The 23,360-nt window shown below is 35.9% G+C and overlaps 1 protein-coding gene across 5 annotated transcripts in view; it reads left to right on the forward strand.

Annotated features, from left to right (window-relative positions):
• RICTOR (RPTOR independent companion of MTOR complex 2) overlaps positions 1-23,360 on the forward strand; it is a 130,556-nt gene that overhangs the window by 30,523 nt on the left and 76,673 nt on the right. For all 5 annotated transcript variants that reach the window (XM_027863345.1, XM_027863346.1, XM_027863348.1 and 2 more), the window contains exon 3: positions 21,250-21,347. In XM_027863345.1, coding sequence (XP_027719146.1) covers positions 21,250-21,347 — 98 coding nt within the window. The remainder of the gene's footprint in view (positions 1-21,249; positions 21,348-23,360) is intronic.

Consider the following 23,360-nt stretch of genomic DNA (forward strand, 5'->3'; position numbering starts at 1 on the left):
AATAGTCTAGATTGTATTTGGGCATTTGCATAAAGCTTTCAATTATCCCCAAGATACTCCTTGAAATAAAATCCTGTTTTTAATGGTAGTACTTTTTTGGTGATGCAGTATGACTGCAAATCATGGAATATTACTGTCTCTAAGGAATGAAACTCTTGTTTCACTGGTTGGATGATGGGGCAGAGCACAATGGAGAGGTGTATGTTGGGTAGAGATAGGCCAAAGCTTATTGGAAACAGCAGATTGTGTGCAGGAAGGAGTATAAAAGGCATCAATAAGGAAGTGTTTAATGGAAAAAGGAGGTGGGCCAGTTGTGGGGCCATGATGAAGGATAACAGATGGACAAACTGTGGTCTGCCTTGGTATCCTTGTGTTGTTGAAAGATTGAAAGGAAGAGCCACAACGTGTTGGGTAGGCACCTATTCGTGATTTACAAGACGAAAAGGACAAGAGTCACAGACGGTTGGACCAGACACGGGCAAGAGTCATGCATAGATGGGTTGCAACCCCCCTCCCCTCCCCACCTTTTTTTTTTTTTTTGGTAAGGCATTTGGGGTTAAGTGACTTGCTCAGAGTCACACAGCCAGTGAGTGTTATGTGTCTGAGGCTGGATTTGAACTCAGGTTCTCCTGACTCCAGGGCCGGTACTCTTTCCACTCTGTCACTTAGCTGCCCCAGATGGGTTGCTTTTTACACCATTGGGAATGTGTATACACATGAACAGGATCACTGATCATCTATGCTGAGTATACTTTTATTCCTTTAAAAAGGGGTTTTGTTTCTTTTTATAATATGGGCAAACATTCTTCTTATGTTTCCCTAAAACATTTTCCCTGAGGACATCTGCTAAGCAGCGTAATGTTAGCCTCATTTGGCTTGCCTTATATATTTGATAATTGTGTTTATTTTATAAATTTTATAATTCAATCACACTTGCTACTCCTCAGTGACTCAACATTATTGAGATTTAATAATAATATTATTAACATTTTTATAGTGTTTACAAGTGTGCTAGGCCATATGCTAATAAACACTTTACAAATATTATTTCATTTGATCCTCATAACAGTCCTGGGAGGGAGGTACTATTACTATCCACATTTTACAGATGATGAAACAGGCAAATATGGGCTAAGTGACTTACCCACACACAGCTAGTAAGTATCTTAGCTCAGGTTTGGACTCAGGTCTTCCTGACCCCAGGCCAGTGCTCCATGTACTGCACTACCTTGGGAACTTCTGTGGGTTACGTCTTAAATTTGAAAAAAGTCACCACAATTCATGTGAAGAGAAAAACTTTGTTGAAATGGGAGGAGAAGTGACTGGCTTCAGTACCTTAATTGTTGAATGATGTCTAAGGCATCTTTCAGTTATATAAATGATGTGATTCTCTAATTTACAATCTAATAGTGGAAAAAAGAAAATATGTTACCAGGTTAATTTAGAAAACATTTTTGAACATATAATTTTTTCTGGCTATTAAGGACAGTCTTTATGTGACTCAAGCTGTTGAAAAGGAAAAAAAAATAAAAGTAGGAGAATAAAATTTTAAAGAACTTTTGGAATTGTATAGGAAAATGAAAAGCAAGAAGGAACAAGGAATTAGCAGGTATTTATAGAAGTCCTGACCTAACTAGCTTTCTCTTACTGAATTGGGTAAGAAAAACCTGAACATGTCATTAGTTAATCAGGACAGCCAGATCACCCAAGATACCTCCCTCCCTCCCTCCCTCCCCCCCCCCCTCCCCCCCCCCCTCTCCCTCCCCCCCCCTCCCCCCCCCCCTCTCTCTCTCTCTCTCTCTCTCTCTCTCTCACTCTCTCTCTCCCGCACACACACACACACACACACACACACACACACACACATACACACATACACACACATACCTTCCACTCATTCAACATGTTCTAAATATTGATTTCTAAATTATAAAATTCCAATAATTGCTGTTCTGTTCCTGAATGACTTGCATGTCACAGTTTATTTATTTAATAAAGCTAAACTTCTCATTCTTCTTAAATAATCTTTTCACATCATTGCCAGTCACAGAGGTAATATAGCCATCGTACTAGTATAGACTCAGAATCCTTAGTATCTTTGATTTTTTTTTTGTTCTCACCACACACTGAAGAAGTCACTAAGTTTTTACTGCTTTTTAAAAAACGATGTCTTCAAGATCTACTTCTTTCTATTACTTTACATATTCAAGTTGTCTTGAGTATTTTGTCACCTTATGTTTAGATTTGTTAGTGGTTTCCCTCCCACTTCCTTTATTTTGTACAAAATAGAGAAAGATTCTGAGCAGCTTTGCCTCATAAACACCAAGAAGCAGTGGAGAAAAAAATCAAGTTTAAGGAAAGCTTGGCAAGACACTTAACTAAAATCACACTGAGGGGCATTCAAGGATGAAATGAGGAGGACAATAGATGAAAAATGAAGAGATCTCTAAGGAGTTTAACAAACTTTTTACATTATCACTTTCTGTGAACCCACCACATTTAGACTCTAATATCAGAGTCCTGGATTTGCCACTCCAAGAAGTAGAAATGGCATTAAAGAAAACAAAGGTGGAAAAAGCAGTTTAACCAATTCAAGCATACACAGAGGTCTATGCTTAAGGTGACAAAGTTTCGAGGGAATTGAGGAACTGGGTCTCAAATACTCTAAAAGAAAAGAGAGTACTAAATATTTCAAAAAATGTTGGACCTTTAAACAAATAATCAAAAGAAGATGACTGAAGGGTTATTAATAACTATTAACTTAAAAATATCCTATTCCATTTCTTCCAAGTTTTTATGAGAGTAATATAAGAGTAATTAAGGAATTGTATGAGATGAGATAAAGGTATGAAAAGGGAACAGGTAGTCTTTTGTAAATAACATTCTACAGTGGGCCACATCTTGACAGTCATATAACTAAGATTTGGAGGATATAAGTCCCCACTGTGTTTATTTATTGAGTATAAAAAAATACGTGATTTGGTAGAACAAAATACCTTATTAGGACTTTCTGCCAAGTGAGGTTTCTTCCATACGTAAGCTAAAATTATTCGAGGTTCCTTGAACACTATAACAGAAAGGTTTGTTCAACTGTCTGATCATTAACATAGCAAGCAAGGCATAAATCAGGGAGAAATGTATGCCAAAGATGTTCTCCACTATCATGGAATATTTAGTTCAAATGGAAGGGGGATTTGCTCTCAATATGAGGTCCTCTATTTTGTTTGTGGGTGATGTATTGATTGCATCAAGGCCAGAATGTTTTAGATAAGAACTCATTTCTCTTATGTGATTTCCTTATTTAAGACCCAGTTTTTCCTAAATGACATGCAGAATCACTCAAAAAAGTTTGGCCTGCATATCCTCACAGAAAAATTTTAAGTGTATGAAGACTCTCTATTGTGCAGACTTTGAGCTGGAATTTGACAAACTATCTAGAGGGTTGGTACATCAAATCATGCAGACATGTGCATGTCCAAGCACAAACAGTGGAAGTGAAAGATGACAGGCTGCCTTGGGGAAATTGCATGGTGTCATGTTGATCATCTCCCTGAAAAAAGACCCATCTTTTTTTTTTTTTTAAAGCTGTAATATGCTTTTGGTGATACAATATGGCCATTTGTTGAATAATGTTGCAGTAGCTGGAGAATTAAAATTGCAGGTTCCTCAAAAGGCAATGGAGATGCATGAGTAGTCTGCAACACATTATCAGCCAAGACCTGTATAGAGAAATGACATAAAAGATATTAGAGATATATGACCAGAAAAGAAGGTGGGCTATTCATGTGAGCTTGTTGGATAATTGTTAGACCACCTTTGTGTTCCATTGGTATCCAAACAGTGTCTAGAGAAATTGAGGAGCATTATTCAGCAGATTGGACAGACCTCCTGCAAAGATTTAATGACACTTTGTGAATAAGATTTGCATAGAATGAATGGTCATGGATGTGTTTTCATCTACATAACTAGTGTGAGTGCCAACATTAGTTAGATCACAGAACCATCAAAATATTGATCCAAAATGCTAATGTAAAAATGATCTTCTTTTACTGGCATCTTGACTATGTAACTACTCTTTAAAAACTTTTGGTTCCCCACCACCCCCACCCCAGTACACGTGCACACACAACACATACACACACTTACTTTTCACTTTATGTTAGCTTGTCAGATTAAACCTCTACCCTCTTGGATCAAGGCCTTTTGGTAGCCTATTTACTTTCATGTTTCCCTTTTCTCCATTTGACTCCTTTTCTTCTATTTAGGTAAATGACTTCGGATTCTTGCATTTCATTTTTAAAAATTGTGTTTAATTAGCTTTATGATAAAGTTTTCATAGCATTGGCAACTTGCTGATAATGAGCTCTAGAATTTTTTCTGAACCATATGATTTTATGTCTCTGACTGGACTTGTGATTTTTTCATTGGCGTACTCTTAGGGAGGAAACTAGGGGTAAGATTACTTAGTGTGCATGAGCTGCCTGGGTGCGGAAACACAGCCAGTAGGTGTCAGAGGCAGGACTTGAGCGCTGGTCTTCCTATTCCAAAGCCTCTCATGAATGTATGTAAAATAGGTATGGTAATCCTGTAGTAATCCCTCCCACCCCTTTTTTTATTGGGTTTTTTTCCAAGATCTTTCCATGTTTCTACATATAACCTGCATTTGTTATTCTTTTTGGATGGCAGTGTATTTTGTTACACTGATTTATCACTGATTTATCTGTCTGGCTGAGCCCAGACCATTGGGCACTTAAGTTGGTTGAAGGTTTCTTTCTGTGGTTTCTGTTTCTAACAGTAGAATTATTAGGACAGAGGTTATGTCTTTAGTTGTGCATTCTAGATTTCTTTCTAAAACGACTGTACACATTTCAATTGGCAGCAGCAATATATGTGTACTGATTTAGCCTGAGCCTTGCCAATATTATTTTTGCTTAATTTTTTGCCAGTATAATGAGTAAGTGGTGCCTAATAATTTTAGATTGCATCTTAAAAATTATTGGTTGTACATTTTATTGTTACCTTATTTGTATTTTTCTCCCTTGTGAATTAATCTTTAGTGTTCCTTGACCTATCCTTTTAAATTCTGAAAGTTAGGGTGTCATCTATTATCTTCACTGATTTTTTTCTCCTTTCTGTTCTTTAATTTCTGAAAGTAACCGTAGGATTTTGGAGCTGAGGCACCTTAGAGCTCATCTAGTTCAGTTTATTTTAGAGATGAGGAAACTGAGATCTAGAGGGAATTAATGATTTGCCTAAATTTAAACAGCTAATTATGGCATAAAGTGAATTAGAATTGAGGTCTTCTGCCTCCCAATCTAATGTTCTTCAACTATATTCAAGGGTGTTCTTCCCTTTTTTGTGAATACCCGACTGGTTTTCTATGACCTATGAGGAGTTTTCCCTTTTTTCTTGTTCAAGACCATCCACAAATATAACAAAAAAACTCACCATCTCATGGGTGAGATAATCTGTATTGCCTCTAAAAGTCTGCCTCAGTTTCCTCATATGTAAAATGGGTTGTTTTATGAGGCTCAAATGAGATAACATATGTAAAGGACTTGCATACCTTAAAGTGCTATATAAATGATTGCTATCATTATTATTTTTCCTAATTTTATTTTTTCAGTTCCAAATTCTCTCCCTCCACTTTCTTCCCCACCTATTGAGAAGGCAAGAAATATGATACTCATACATATGAAGTCGTGCAAAACATTTCTTCATTAGCCATGCTCCCCCTCTCCTGCCCCACCCCCCAAAAAAGCAGGAAAAGTAAAGAAATGAAAAAAAAAAAAGCTTCAGTCTTCACTCTGAGTCTATCAGTTTTCTTTCTGGAGGTGTATAGTATTTTATATCTCTTTGGAGCTTTTGGAGTTATGATAGATCATTGTATTGATTAGTTACTAAATCTTCCATATTTTTATTGTTGTTAGTAATAATATCTTGGACTTTGAAATTTCCCTTTCTCTTCACAACATCCTAACCTTCCATGTGTTTCATTCTTACCAAGCTTGTTCTTTGCCTTTGTTAATGCCTCTTGCCCTTAATCCCTTTCCATCTATCTCTTCAACTCTAGCTTCACTTGGATTCATGCCCCATTCTTGGCCCTTCTCACTAACAGCTATCCTAAAATTTCTTGTCCCCTTGACCTTCCTTTATTCTCAGACTGCTAATCCTTACCCCTGCTTGTCCCCCTCTCTTTGTATTACTGCTCCCTTTGAGACTGCTGAGTCACTGCAGAAAGCCACAAAATCAAGGAGATTTTACCCACTAATTAATTTAATGATGCCTAACTAGGATGGACCTTTGCTTTTGATAGCTTGTCTGCTTTTTACCCCTATGAATTCTACATTTCATTTCCTATATTGACAATTAGAAATCTTCTCGAGTCACCAAATGCAAATCTTACCACCAGATCACCACCACACGCCCAATTACAGCAGATGATTAGTCACTGAGATGGTAATCTTACTCACCTAGAGGATAGGATCATAAATCTAGAAGGAACATGTTGGGGCTAGCTAGTCCAACTCCATCATTTTATAGACATGGAAATGGAGGCTTAGGGAGGTTAAGTGACTTATCCAAGGTCACACAAATAGTCCCTTTCAGAGGCAGAATTTGAACCCAGGTCGTCTGGCTCCGGAGTCAGTGCTTCTTTCATTGTTCTCTAATCTAATTGAGAACATTCCCTTAGCACTGTTGGAATAATATACCATTTCTCCTATTACCTTGCTTTTATAAAGGATCATAGGATTAGGTCCAGAAGGGGCCTTAGAGGCCATCAGTACAACCCCTTCATTTTGCAGATGAGGAAACTGACACAAGGAGGTTAAGTGATTTGGCCAGGGTCACATAACTGATAGGTTAGATTTTGAATTCATGTATTACTGACTTCTAGTCCTATACCCATTTCTTTGTTGCAGAATACTCAAAATGTTAATATGTCTTACTCAAGTTTCCTAAATTTAGGGGAAAGTCACCAGTAATACTGGGCTCAAATTTATGCACAAATGTAAAGTAGGAATACTTCTAGGTTCATAAGGACAGTGTAATATAGATCATTCAGATTGTAATTAGGAAGAGTTGAAAGCAAGAAATGTATGTCATCAAATAAGAGACTAGCTATGGAGTTGAAGAGAAACATCTTTGATGAGAGAAAATGGAGAAGCTATCAGAGTTTTGCTACCTCTGTGCATCAGAAAACAACACATTTACTTGTTTGCTATGTTCACAGTGGAGTACCAAGTGCTTTGAAAGGGTTTACAAAGTATAAGATCCTTACTTTGTCTTCTGGGAGCTCTACAATATAGTTGGAAAGATTAAGGGCCAAATGAATGTTGCATATAATGGGATATTATTTCAAATGTTGTAATTAGCATTGTATATGAGTCAAAAAAGAGGAGGAATAGGCAAAATAGGCAGCCACCTAGGGCTCAACATGCATGAAGGTGCAAACAGAAAAACTGCCCAGTGACAGGTAGTAAGCAGCAATTCTCAAACTTTTTGTTCTCAACATGCGTTATACTATCAAAAATATTGAGCTCTTGTTTATGTGTATTAAATCTGTATCTCTAAGCATTCAGTGAATGCTTATAGACTTTCAGAAGGGAGAAATCAGTCTTGATTGGGAAAACTTCATGAAGGAGATGGACTTTGAAGATTGTCTATGATGTTTCGATAGGTAGCAAGAAAGACGACATTTCAGACAGAAGAACAGATGTAATATAATAACATAATATAGCCCATTAAGGTTTGCAAAATGCTTTACAAATATCATCTCATTTTATCCTCAATAACTCTGGGAGACAGGTGCTATTATTATTCCTATTTTGTAGATGAGGAAACTGAGATTTCTTCAGTTTAAGAACTTAAGGAATTTGCCCAGGGTCACACAGTGAAAAAGTGTCTGAGGCTGAATTTGAATTCCGGTCTTCTGACTCCAGGTCCAGTTCTCTATTCACTGTGCCACCTGGTTGCCTATAATGAAATGTGTAAAGGGATATATGTAGGATATAGGTACCTGACTGGATTGGAGGGCCTGTGTAAGGGAATAGTGGTAGATAAGGTTGGAAAGGTAGGTTTGGACATACTTTTGAAATGCCTTAAATGCCAAACTGAGGAGTTTAGACTTTTATCCTTTTTCTCTTATTTCTTTTGTATTCTTTTTTGAACTTTTATCAGTCAATGAGCATTAATTTATTCTTCCCACATACATCTCCCTCACCAATAAAAAAATACTGGAACAAATGAATAGTCAAGAAAAACAAATTTTCACTTTGATCATGTTCAAAATTGCATTTCTCATTTCTTGTCTTGTAGGCTTTTATTCTAAATAGTAAGGAACCATTGAAAATTTTTTTAGTAGCAGAGTGACAATATGAAAGCTTTCTTTGAGGAACATTAACCTAGTTAGTTATAAGTTAGGTTCATAGGTAGTTCATAGGTTAGGTTGAAAGTGAAAATCAGTGAAATCACATAAACCAGTTAAGAGACTTGTAATAGTCCAAGTATGAAGTGACAAGGACCTGAACTAGGTTGGTGGTAATAAGGATGAAAAATAAGGGCCAGGCATGAGAAAAACAATTGAAGAAGAATCAGTGTGACTTGTTGTCAAAGTTGGGGCAAACAAAATCAGTGCAACTTGAATGAGAAAAATTAAGTGGTTAAAAAGATCTTTGCATTATGTATCTCTGATAAAAGTTTTATGTCTTATATAGAGAATTGACACATCTATGTAAACATGTGACCCCCCACAACAGTCCCACTTTAAAAGCTAAAAAGCAATGTCTTTGTCTTCTGTGAAGGTAGATATTAAAGAGATTTGGAAAAATATGAAAACTTCTCACTTTGTTTTTGAAAAACATAATTTTTAATAAAAGTCATTTATGTTAACATGTATGGATTTATTACTTTAAGTGAATTAATGAATATATTAAATGATCAGTTTTAATTTTTATATGGTAAATATTGATAGACCCACATAAGCAAAAGCTCTTTGAAGTCTGAGACTAAAATGTTTGAGACTTTCTGATGTAAATAAAAGTTACTTTAAAGGCAACTGGACTAGGATTAAATGTAGTGATTAATGACATGATGATGAATGTGTTAGGTTGTTCTAGGATTTAGGATTTAGTCAGAAGAAAGTCTATAGTAAAGTATCCCCACAGATTTGTATTTTTGTATTTTATCAGTGTCTTGGATAAAGACATAGAAGCATGCTTATCAAAACTGCAGATGACAAAGCTGGAAGGGACAATTAACAAACTGGGTGACCGGGATGGGATCCAAGAAAGATTTTGACAGGCTAGAACATTGGCCTGAATCTAATAAGATAGAGTAGAGATACATGTGTTATCTTAGACTTGGGTTTAAAAAAATCAATTTTCCACGTGCATGTTGGTGAAAGCTTGTTTACACAGCATTTCTGCTTTTGTTGGAGCATCTTTGGAGTAAGGGAATCAGTTCTAGGCAATATTTTCTGAAGAACATTGATAAAAAATTTTAGATGAAGGCAACCAAAATGGTAAGTGATCTCAGATTTATATCTTATGGGGATCACTTAGAAGAACTGTGAATGTTTTTAACCAGTGGAAGAGAAGAGTTGGGAAAGGGGTTTCTCTGTAGATATATTTAATAGTTGTCTTCAAGTACTTAAAGGGATGTCACCCTGGGTGGCCAGGGAGTTCAAGGGGATGTCAGTGAAGTACTGAATATAAATTGGGGTTGAAAGGAAGCCTGTGCTAGCTAATGAACTTAAAAAAGGATGAAGAATGATCTGGAGGCCAGTATGTTATGGTTGTAATCCTTCATATCATATTCATTCCTACTAACATGTTGGGTCATAAATATATAAAATGAACGCACTTCATGGCATTATTGAGTGATTATGTTAAATGTCGTTCATTACTTCCATAAGCATTGGGCAAATCTCTTTTCAACAGGAAGATTACTATCAATCTCTATTACAAAAATTTCAATATTGTAGGTAATGGCTCTTTATTTTGAGTAATATTTAATGCAACAAAATTCCAGTACCCCCAAATCAACAGTTGTTACATGTTTATAGAAATAGAGTTCCATGGAGCAGCTAAGTGACTCAGTGGATAGATTTCTGGGCCTTGGGTCTGGAAGACTCATCTTCCTGGGTTAAAAATCTGGCCTCTGACACTTAATTAGCTGTGTGACCCTGGGTAAATCACTTAACCTTGTTTGCCTTAGTTTCCTCATCTGTAAATTGAGCTGGTGAAGGAAATGGCAAACCACTCCAGTATCTCTGCCAAGAAAACCCTAAATGGTGTCAGAAAGAGTCAGACATGACTGAAACAACTGAAGAACAATAGAATTCAGTATCTCTGAGAACCTTGTAACATTTTCTAAATTTTAGGATTTTGGCTGTTGTATGCATGAGGCAGTGTGGGAAAATGGATAGAGAACTAGTCTTATAGTGTAGAAGACCTGTGTTCAAGTTTTATTTTTGACATATACTGAACTGTCAGTTTAACCTCTTTGTGTCCCAGGCAAAGTCCCAGACAGTACATCAGAGAGCAGTTGTAGATTTTCATTACTAGAGGGAAATTCCTCCATGTAAATATGAAATCACAGGTCCTGCTTTAAGGAAAAAAAGAGAAAGAAACCTTATTTTTGGAGTCATAGTAACAAAGATTTGCCTATATTCTTGCTGATGGCGTTACATTTTAAGTTTCTTTGCCTTTTGGATGGAGTATCAAACACTAAACGTGACATTGCTTAATGGTTATGCTGTGTCTGAGGCTGTTTGAACTAACTGATGATTTAAAAAACAACCTTGTAGTCATAGAGCTTTTTATTTTTTGCTTCAAAAATTTTTGTTGATAGTTTTTGTTTTTTACATCAGTCATTTCTAGTACATTTTTATCTTTTATTAACAACTGGTCTGTCAGGATGTTCAAAGGATTATCCATGAAATCTCAGGTATAAGGTTAGGGATTGATAGTGAATTTAATATTCATTTTAAATAATAAAGTACCTGTAGTCCTACATCTTTCTACTGAAAAGAGGGGAAATGTTTTTCACCGTTTCACACAACATTTTTAAGTTGGAAATGACCTTAAAGATGATTTAGTCAAAACATTTCATTCCCTCATCTTCCATAATTATCTTGTCTTTCACCTTTATATATGAACAGGTGGCTCCTTGCCAAGGGAAACTTCTACAGATGAAGAAACTGAAGGCTCATACAGATTAAATAAGTGACTTGTGTGAGATGAATAGCTAGTGTTGAGAGAAATTAGTACTGAAACCCAGGTTTCTTGCTCAGTGTTCTTTCCACTTTATGATGCTGCCTTTCTATGATGTCCCAATTGATCATCAGACTTTGAGCAGCTACAGACTTCTAGAAAATAGCCATGAACACAGGAAAAAAACCTATGAGGAAAAATAGTGATAACAAAGCTCCACTGTAGGAAGAGGATTTTTTAGCTACTTTCTGATGAGAGGGTAGCTTATAATTGTGTATAAAATTAAGCTACTTTGGTTATTTCATATGCTCCTTTTTGGGGGGAGTAATTTTTAAAATTATTTCTTACTAACAATTATCAACAAACATTTATATACAAAGGACACGAAGTAGACTTCTTTATGATATTATGAGTTTCTACTACAGTTCTTTAAAAGAAAAAAAAAGATTTACTCTCACGTTACAGTTGAATAAGAATTTAGAATCCTTGAAAAGAGCTGACATCTACAAGGAAGAAATTCATCCCTAGTGTGAAGTCATGTAGTGTAAGGCCAAAAAATCCTACTGTTATTTTTATTCATGCATGTGTATACATATACATATATGTTAGTGTTACCTGAAGTAATCTTTGTATTACATTTGGGATAAAAATTAATATTTATAATAATTACCTCAAAAATTTAAGAAATAAATATCTTTGTCATATACTATGTTTAAGAGTACATAAAAAGGTGTATTATATTTTTAGTAATGCATTTCAATCAGTCAGTCATTTATTAAGTACCTAATATGTGCCAGGCACTGTATGCTAGTGCTCTGGGGAAACAAAGGCAGAAGTAAATCAACTCTTGCCTTTAAGGAGCGTATAGTCTAATGGGGAGACAACATATACACATAGAAGAATATGTTATACAGACATGCAGTAAATACAAGTTTTGTGAGGTAGTGCTGTAGCCGATAGTGGGAAATCAAGTCAAGGCTTTGTGAAGAGTGTAGTACTTGAAGTGAGTCTTGAAAGAAATTAAGAACTCTTGAGAGGCAAAAGTGAAGAGAGAGTGCTGACAGTCCAGGTATGCTGACTAGCCATTGTGCAAAGAAGGAACATAATGTGTATGGAACAGAAGTAGGCGAGTATAATTGGATCATAGAGTTGTTGGCAGGGGAATAAGAATGCAGGAAAAGTAGCAGAAAGATACCACTTGATTGAAGATGCTTTAAAAATAGATTTATATTATTGTCTATTGTTTTTACATTACCTATACTTCCCCTTGACTCTCTCCCTTACTCTCCTCTGAGAAAGCCATCCCTTATAACAAAGAATTATTTTTTTTTAAAAGAAAGGAGAAAAAAATTCAGCAAAACCAGTCATTGCATTGAAAAAAAATCTAATGTGACATGAAGTATTCCACACCTGTGAATCCCTGGCACTACAGAGGGACAGAAGTTGGAGGTGTCAATCCATCTATCTTGCAACATTCAGTTTTCACTGATTTTATGGTCGCTTTTTTTTCAGTCTACATTGTTACAGTCATTACGTATATGGTTATCCCTTCCACATCACAGGGCTTAGGGGTGCATATATACATCTTCTCCACCCCCATCTGGAAAATTTGCATAAAAATTTTTGGCCTTCCCTTTGTACTAGAGAAGATCTGGATTACTGTGGTATTAAAAGATAAAATATGTTGACATTATACAATGCTATACATATATTTTATACCTTTCTGAGTTTCTAAACTTTTTCTGTGTCATCTGTTGGCCTTCACCTGTCCTCTGCAGCTTCTGGAAAACTCAAAATTCTCATTTAATTTCTTATGCTTGAAGTCACAATGTGAAAGGGATAACTGTACAGTTTTCCTGTCTCTGATTATTTTGTATCAGTTCTTTTAAGTCTTTCCATGCTTTTCTGTGTTCATCATGTTGGTTGTTTTATACAATATGGTAGCATTCCATTATATTCACATATATATTCCCCAGTTGATGAGCATTTACTTTTTCCATTTCTTTGCTACCACAAAAAGTGCTGCTATAAATATTTCACATGTGGAACCTTTCTTTTTTGGTCAGCAATATTGTGGTGGAGTTTAGTCACTTCCTTAGCATAACTTCATTTGCCTTCCAGAATGGTTGTACAAATTTACTGCTCCACTAACAATGTCTTAGCACAAGCTTGTCTTTCCAAAATCCTTCCAACATTGGCCACTCTAGTATTTTGGTCATCTGACAGTTTGTTGGATATGAAGTGAAATTTCAGAATGATTTTGATGTGCATTTCTCTTATTAGTAATTTGGAACTTTATTTCATTTAATAGTTAATAGTTTTAATTTTTTGCTTAATAACTGTTTGTTTATTTTCTTTGACCACTTATCAGCTGGGGAAATATGAAGAAATTTAAATGCCAAATTGAGGAGTTAGTATTTAATTCTAGAGGCATTAATGAAGCTTATCGACTGGGAGTGGGGAAAGATAGGGTACATGTAATCTGTTCATACCTGTCCTTTAGAAAAATTACTTTGGCGGCTGTAATTGAGGATAGATTGAAGTGGGGAGATAGCCTTGAGGAGGGGAGCCCAGATAGGAGGGTGTTGAAGGTCAGAGTGAAGAAGGCTTGAATTTGAGAATTGATTCCTCAGTAGCCTCTAAACTGGACTACCTCCAGCATAGACCAACTTTGTGTAGTCTGATTCAGGTGCTTTTCCCATTTCAATTCCGCTCCCATTTTATTGTTGAAACTCAGACTGAACCTATATTTTTATTTTACTCATTCCCATAATTAAGGCTTAAGATCCTTGTTGATCTTAAATGACTATTTTTCATAATAGCAATGTAAATAGAACCTCATTCATGAGGTTGTTGGTTTTCCCTGCATCTGTCTTAAACCAGTGTTTTATTTATCCTATCTTGGCAGTGATCTTTATGTTCAAGTAGCCCTACAACATCTAAGTATCTGCTGAGGGGAAATACAAAGATAAATAAAACAGATTTATGTGAAGGGCTCCCCACAGAGGCAGGGTAGCTAGAGTGTGAAAAGCAGCCAGAAAGACCTGTGTTCAAATCCCATTGCCAACATTTAGTAGTACTGTGACTATCTCCAAATATCATTTTACTCTTGTAAAATATAATCAATAATAGTTGTAGAATCGTCTTTGCAAAGTTATTTTGAGGCTTAACTGAGATGATGTACGTAAAGAACTTTACAAACTTCAGAGTACGATGTAAATGTTGACCATCATCATCATCCCTCTAGAGAAACATTTAAATGATCAAAATTGCTATGTAAATACTACATAAAACTTTTAAATAGCTGTCAGTGTACACCAGAATTAACAAACTAAACATTCCAAAGCACAGCTGTTCTATTATTTTGCAGAGTTCCTTTATATAGTGAATAATTTCAAAGACAAACAACCATTTCCACTTGTAATAATAGACTCCTAATTAAGGAACTGTGGAAACTTAATGATTATGCAAGTACAGTTGTAAAATATAATAGGTTTTATGCAAGTACAGTTGTAAAATATAATAGGTTAAGACATAGAAGCTGTAGTAGCACAGCTAGTGATTGTAAGATCTGTAAGTAGTAGTTTCTAATAGTTATTTCATGGTTTTCTAAAAATGTGCTTTAGCTTCATGCTGTTACTTCTAATATCGTTTCACTATAGGAAAATCTTGCTAAGATAAGTGTCATTATAAAGCAGTGGTCTGTGTGATAAAAACTATTTTCTGTGGCTTGACGGATGTCTCATGATAAGAATGATTTGTAAATCTGTGCACAGTTCTCTACATAGAATAATCTCGTAAAAATAAGTTCTTTTTTGAGTCCCTGTTTGCTATTAATACTTAATAACTTAAGTGAGAGAGTAGTATGGAAGAGATAAATTATTTGAACCATCAGTAAGTTCTTATCATTTTTTACTTCTTTCAAATAGCATTATTTTTCAACTTAACCCAACCTCTTTCCATCACAAACATTTATCATTCCTACCCTGAAATTTGATGTGAGCACCCAAACTACCTTATCAAATAATTTACAAAAAGATCCAAGGGCTGAAATTCTACTCTGTTTCTGCAGTTAGTGGAGAATGGTAATGTGATTCCTCATCTTGTAGTAGAATAATATATGTAAAAAGTTATATTCCATTGAGTTAATATTTGGAATCTACCTGTACAATGATACTGGGGTTTATTCTCCCATGTACTTTTCCACCCATCTGCTCTTGTGTCGTCTAAAAAAAGTAAAAGGAAAAAAGTTAAAATGTTCTCTCTGACACCCAGATTTTTCTTTCTTAATTTTTCATGTATTATTTTCTGATATTTGAAAATTACATTTCTTAAATCTGCTAGAAATGCCAAATAGTTTTGTGGGCAGCCAGGTGGTGCAGTGGATAAGAGCACTGACTGTGGAATCAAGAAGAACTAAATTCAAATTGGGCAACTGTGTAACCTTGGGCAAGTCACTTAACTGCTTTTTGCCTCAGTTTCCTCAACTTTAAAATGGGATAATAATAGCCTACCTTAAAGGGTTGTTGTGAGGATCAAATGAGGTAATATTTGTAAAACGCCTAGCACTGTGCCTGCCACATAGTAACCACTGTATATATATTTATTTCCTTCCCCCACCCCTTTCCTTTCTCATCCTCAAAACATCTTAATTGTTAAAACTATCAGCAACTTAAACTATATGCATAGATTGAGAGGTTATATGTTCTAACTCAGGAGTGGGGAACCTGCAGCCTCGAGGCCAGATGTGGACTTTTGACTGAATCTAAACTTCGCAGAATAAATCCCCAGAATAAAAGGATTTGTTTTGTGAAGTTTGGATTCAGTTAAAGAGTCGCACCTGAGGACCTACAGGGCCACATGTGAAGGCCGCAAGTTCCCTACTCTTGGTTTAACCCCTTGATTTTATAAATACGGAAACTAAGTCTAAGGAAGCTAATTGATGTACCCCAAAATACACTGGAAGTGTCAGAGATGGGATGAGAATCCAGGTTCTCTGAACTTCAGAGCCAGCTCTCAGCTCTGTACCATGCTGCCTCCTCAGACTTACACTGCTTTTTTTTCTTTGTGCCATATAAATATAAAGTACTGTAGCTCTGATTGCTGTTGTTAAACTTAAAGCAGAATTTCCATGTTAAAATCTATTTTTCTAGTGTGCTTCTGACCACAACAAGAATTTGTCTGAAGTGATATATTTAACATTCAGAGTTCTTACCCTGTAGAGATTTTTTTGGTTATAGATATCAGATAGTAAAGGGGTGATTTGATATAATATCTAAGTTTTACAGAAAATATAGAATAATTAATTTGAAAAACTTTGTAAGATGTTGATATTTTTATAAGTTTAAAATGCTAATTAATACCTGTCACATGGACATAAACATTATACAACATTTTGCGATATGAATAGATAAAAAATTGTTTTATATTTTATTTTTTTGCATATGTGCTTATTTCTGAGTACTCAAACTCTTGTGTTAATAGATTTTACTTTTTGTCACCTTGACAGTCTGATGTCAAAGGGTAGTTCCTTGTAGATCAACATTTCTGAGAGTTTGCCACAGAATTGAGCTTCTATGAAAAAAGTGCAGAGGTCCCTCTAAAGAAAAAAGTTTTAGCAAAAGATAACACATTTCAGATCTATTTATTTGTTTTGCAGTATGTGTCAGTCTTGTATGCTGTATGCATTGAACCAGTATGAAAACTGACAGTTGGTATAATTTTTTACATGACAAAAAATTTGCAACATTTTACAGCGTAATCTTGCTTCAGTAACTTACAAACTCTCCCCATCCTGGTTATACCCTCCCCATCCCAATTGTTCTGAACCCTAGCTATCATTGTTCAGACTATGTTCTTTATTCCCCACTGCCCAATCCCTTGTTTCCATTCCCCTCAACTCACCCTCCCAATGACGTTCTCTAAAGCTACCCATCTCTAACACTTTGCTTTCTGGAATGCCTACTCCATGGGTAACAAACTTGCTTTCATCTTAAACTGTTATCTTCCCCACTCCTTCCATCGTCTCACTGAGACCTGGTTCCCTTCTAGATGACACAGCCTCCATTTCCAGCACTGGCAACATATATTTTCACCCGTTTTGCCCTGACCAGTGACTCAGTGGTTGAGGTAGAGAAGTTGGATACTCCTTGCTCTCCATTGCCACTTTAAACTTCTTTCTCTATCATCATCATTTAATAATCTTTCCTCCTTTGAGGTTCACTCAGTCTCTATCTACCACTCAGTCAGAATCCTGGTAGCTGTTGTCTCCTGACCTCCAGGACACTTCCTTTCTTTCCTCAATGAGTTCAGTGCCTGGCCTACTTCTCAATTCCTACCTTTATATTAGGAGACTTCAGCATACATATTGATAGTCTCTCACACACCCTTACGTTCAGTTTCTCAATTTACTAATTTCCCATGACCTATTCATCCAGCCCCACTACAACAAGCAACAAAGATGATCTTAGCCCTGATCTTATCACCACCTCAAAACACACACACTAGTTCAGTTGTACATGAATTCTGAAATTCCCTTATCTGATCACAGTCTATTTTCATTCCACATCTTCCTCTGCTTGCAACTCCAAACACTCTTTCGTTCACATTTCTAGTCCCTGGACCCCACAATTCTGTCCCAGGCTATCACCTCTGCAATAGCTGCATTCTCCTCCCTTCTCCATCTTAACCATTTGGTGAACCAGTTCCAACTTTACACTCTCCTCTTCTATCCTTGTCCTCTTATCATATCATATTACTCCACCTTTAAATCCACTTGGACTTTTTGGTGATAACTTGACTCTTGGGATATATCAACAATTTCCACCTGATTTTGTGATACACGTGACGAAATTTCAAATGATCAAAAGGTTTTTCTTGAAGTTCACAAAATTAATTCAAATACCTTTTAATTTTAATAATATTAATAACTATAATAGCTATCATTTGTGTGTGTGTATATGTACATATATACATACAGAGAAATAATTAGTTATAAGATTTGCAAAACACTTACATATATCTCGATGTTACATATATCTTACAACCACTCTGGCAGGTAAGTGCTATTTATCCCCATTTTACAGATAAGGAAACCGAGAGGCAAGTGGAGGTTAAGTGACTTGACCCATAGTTATTAAGCATATGAGGGACAATTAGAACGTGGCTTCATTATTCCAACTCTAGCACTTTATCCATTGTGCTACCTAGCTTTTTTGGGGGGGGGTGAGGCAATCAGGGTTAAGTGACTTGCCCAGGGTCACACAGCTAGTAAGTATTATGTGTCTGAGGCTGCATTTGAACTCAGGTCCTCCTCACTCCAAGGCCAGTGCTCTATCCATTGCACCACCTAGTTGCCCCTTATCTAGCTTTGTGTTAAAAAAAAAAAAAAGTCATAACTATAAAATGGTTAGGAATCATTAGGATAAAAAAAATAAAAAATAAAAAAAAAATAAAAGTTTATTGACATTAAATGTCTGGAGTAGCCAGTATCTTGGATATGATAATTATAATCACAATGATTGAAGAAAGTTGGCAATATTGATTGACTGAGAATGCCTATAGCATGGTCCAACACTCATAAAATAAATTATCTTTTAAAAAAATAACATTTAAAGAAATAAGTGTATTGTATTATAACTAATGTTTGTATATGGCTTTTAATTATTTTGACTATTTAAAAATATTTCTTTCAATTCAATTAAAATTCTGTTCATTTTTATCACCATTGCCTTCTTTGTCACTTGTCTCCACAATCTTCCTACAACATGTAGGAAATATGTACCATTATTTCCTTCCAGCTTCTCTGTTGTTTATAGTTTTCAGCAGTTCTGAGCGGCTGTTTTTAAATTCAAGATATTTCGACCACTGATAGATTTTTGCCCCCAAATGCTCACTTATATCTTTACATAATCTAAAAAACACATGTGATCTCTGGACTTGTCACGCAATGAATAACTAATGCTGGCTGTCAAGACGGGCAGTTGATCCTTTTAGGAAAACTACTGAAGTATATGCTTCCCTTGTTCCTCTATCCTGAGGTCTATTGTTAAATCACAGCTTTGCTGTCAGTTGTACTAAAATTTTGATTATAGGCTTGGCTGCCACTCTTAGTCTCATTTTGTATAAGCCAGATATTTTGGAGGGGAGAGTTTGAGGGTGGATGGAATTGAATCAGTAAACAGGAAAGACTAATGCAGGAGAGTTCATTTGGGGAGGAAAAAATCCCAAGTACAAAGTGAGAAGATCTGAAATTAAATCATCTGCAAGCGTGAGTAATATAGTAGTAGTTTTTTAGGTTGTTTTTGTTTTGTTTAAGTAATACATGATACTGTGTTATTAATAGATAAGGTTGTAGAAACCGTGATGTAATCACTCTGTACTTAGCATCAGTATGAACCCTATTAGATTACACGTGCTCCTTACATTAAGATTTAGTGTACAAAAAAAAGATGATACATAACAGGTGTGTTATGGAGTGATTAGTTATGTTTTAAAGCAAGTCTACCGTGAAGCCATGTATAAAGTAATGCCCCTAAAGTATGATTATCTAAAATTTTTTAGTAATTTAATTGATGTAAGCTTCACTGACATAAAGTTTGAATTTCTACATTTTGAGCAGAAATCCAAAAAGTTCAAGTTTCCAGAAGAGAAGAAATACAAATATACCTTAAAAATACCTCTCTGAAGTACTTTCCTTGATCCCACCCCAATAACAAGTGTTTCCTGCCTCAAATTTTTTGAAATCAGTGATATTGTTTTCACCTGTAATCCCTAGCACATAATAATAGTTTTGTAGTTGTTTATTTAATAAAGAGAGCCATGCTTTAGTGGATAAGTGGTCAAAGAATATGTACTAATAGTTCTTAAAAGAATTGCAAACCATTAACAACAATATAGAATATTTTTCTAAATCACTTAGAAAAGAAATCCAAATTAAAAGAATTCTGAGGTTTTACTTTATACTTACAAAATATTGACAGATATGATAAAAAAAAAAAAAAGAAACAGTCCTGGAGGGGCTGCAGAAAGACATGCAAGTTAATAAAATAGTGGTTCTAGGAATGGATCCAGCCATTCTGGAGAACAATTTGGAATTATGAATTATGTGTACTAAACTGTGCATACCATTTGACCTAGATACCCCACAGTATATGTCCCAACAAGAAAGGTCAAAATATTGGCCACAGCACCCTTTGTGATCACCAAGAACTGAATCCAAAATGGGTACCCATGTATTGAAGAATGGTCAAACAGATTGTGGTATATGAATACAATGAAATATCATTTCATCATTCAGTGAGCATTAAACACCTACTATGTGCCAGGCTTTGTGCTAGACATTGGGGATACTGATACAAAAAAATGAAAGTCCCTACTCCTAAAGCAGGCCTGCACAACCTGCAGCTGTCAGGCAGCTTATGGCCCACAGGTATGCCAAAGGATTTGGGGTGTTTACATTTGAACAGGGGAGACAAAAAGTACATATGTAAGTATATTAAAAATAGAGAAAAATGCAAATAAGGTTAAGGTAGTTAATTACAAAGCAGGGAAAAACAGGGTAGTAGCAGTTAGTTACTTGGAGATAGGGAAGAACCTTATGAGGTGGAGATGTATTTTAGTGTGAAAGGCTTATCACCTGGAAATGTAAGACCACAGGAACAAAGGGGAGGCTAATGTGGCTAGATTGCAGAGTTTTTGGGTGGGGCATAATGTATGAAGCTGGAAAGGTAGTTTAGGGCCAAAACTGTAAAGGACTTTAAAAGCTCAATTGGGGAGTTTATGTTTCATTCCAGAGGCAATAGGAGCCATATGAGTTGATGAGGACAGGGATAACATAGTCACTGCTGTACTTATGTAGAGCGGAGTTACTGGCCACGTGTCCTAGTCCAGCCCAAACTAGATTAAAATGTAATTGGGAAATATTTCTTAAAATAAATAAAAATACAACAAAACACAGGTATGCAAATTCCCTATTTTGTGACTATGAAAATGTCATATAAAATTATTTTCAATTGTCTTTTCTTTTGCATAGAGCCTTATGATAACTTAAGGGAGATCCTCCAAAATGTGGCCAAATTGCAAGGAGTATCAAATATGAGAAAGCTAGGTCACCTGAATAACTTTACTAAGGTAAGACACTTGGGATTTTCTCCTTTTCTGATTTGTTGGTGATACTTACTGAACGTTTTCTAACCTTTTTGTACTGGCCATCTTAAAATTTGACTGATCAGTTAGTTGTTGTAGTTGCTTAATTTCATCTCCTCAGTGTCACATTCTAAAAAGAGGATAAATAATTGGTCTTGGAGTGTAATTTCAGGAAAAGCTTGGGTAGCAAATTAGTGCTTTGACCAAAGTTAGTTTCCATAAAACGATGTGCTCCTAATTCTATTAGATTCTGACAGTGGAATGGTTTTTTAGTTATATGTAACTGTTGCTCTATAGGCTACTTAGTGTTTTGCCCTAAGTCCTGTGATCTAGGATAATTTTGGGGAACCCTAGGAAAATGTAAAACCAGATATAGAAATATCCCAGGAACAATATTCTAGTTCCTGTGGTGATCCATTGAATGATCCCTGTTAGGCCACTGCTTGGGATAATCTACAAGAAAGGCAAAGTGAATTTAGAGGATTTTTCCTGTAGGTATACTTCAAGAAGCTAGCTTAACTTGAAGAGCTGAAACCTTTCTATATACTTAATCAAAATTCCTAGGGAAGTCCCACAAACTCCTTCTGCTTCCATGTATGATATTTTTAAAAGTAGGGTCTTGTGAATAAGTCTGTAAGCTGTTATGTCACATCCCTTATAAAGAATCAATGTTACCAAATTAACAGTATAATCTTTTTTTTTCTCTATTGAAGTACACATTTTGAAATAAATAGTATTCATTTTATACAGGGAGCCTAGAAAATAAGTAGTCTTAATGATTAGGTTACTAGATTATAAATTTGTAAGATCAACTTACAATAGTCAACCAACAGACATTTTTAAGTACATTCTGTTTGCCAAGTAACATACTGGATATGCAAAAACAGAAACTGAGCGGTCCTTAAACTTTAAGTTTATATTCTCCTGGAGAGGGGGAGGGGAGAATATTATGGTTCGTGTACATGTACATACACATATATAAAATCTATACAGAATATACAAGGTAGTTCTTTTTTGTTTGTTTTGTTTTTGAGGCGGAACGCACTAGTGATCAGAGGAGTAGGTGTCACTTGAGTTAAGCTTGGAGGAACTAGGGATTCTAAGAGGCAGAGGTGAATAAGGAGTGCTTTCCAGCCAGGGGAACAGCCAACACAGAGAGACCTTGAGGTAGCACATAGTCCAGTGTAAAGGACTTTATATGCCAAACCAAGAAGTTCATATTTGATTCTAGAGGCAATAGAGGGATATTGAATAGTCAAATAAAGTGGTCAGGCTTTAGTTTAGGAATATTGCTTGGGTAATTCTTTAGAGGATGAGCTAGAGAGAATAGAGTTTGGAGACCAGAAGACCATTTTGGAGGGTGTTGTTCCAGTCAGAGGTGATGGATATGAGCTTGAACTGGAACTCTGTGAGTGGAGAGAGAGGGACTGATGAGAGAAATATTATGGTAGATTCAATGAGTGAGTGGAGAGAGAGGGACTGATGGGAGAAATATTATGGTAGATTCAACAAGGCTTGGCAGCTAATTGACTATGGGGAGCAGTTCCAAAACTGAGTGACTAAAACAGTAGTGGTATCCTGTACAGAAATAGGGAAATTAGGAAGAGAAGTGGGTTTTGGGGGGGAGAGAGGGGAAATTAGTTCTTCTTTAGACTGTCAAGATTGAGATAGATGACTTTGGGGCTTTTTTTGGATATGTCCTGTAGGCAGTTGGTGATACAGAGCTGGAGCTCAGGAAAGAAACTAGGGCTGGTTACTTACACAAACGCACGCACACACACACACACACACACACACACACACGGATATATAGATATAGATACATGTCTATATATATCCTATATAGGAGTCATCCGCACAGGAATAATAATTCAACTTATTGGAACTGATGAGATCATTAGGAGAGAGTTTAGCAAGAGCTTTCACAGTCAACAAGAGAGTTACTGTCCTTTCCTTCAGTTGGTCTCACTTTTATTTCGGACCCTAACTAGATATTTC

This window comes from Vombatus ursinus, unplaced genomic scaffold (genome assembly GCF_900497805.2).
Source record: "Vombatus ursinus unplaced genomic scaffold, bare-nosed wombat genome assembly UNPS02014772.1, whole genome shotgun sequence".
NCBI lineage: Eukaryota > Metazoa > Chordata > Mammalia > Diprotodontia > Vombatidae > Vombatus > Vombatus ursinus.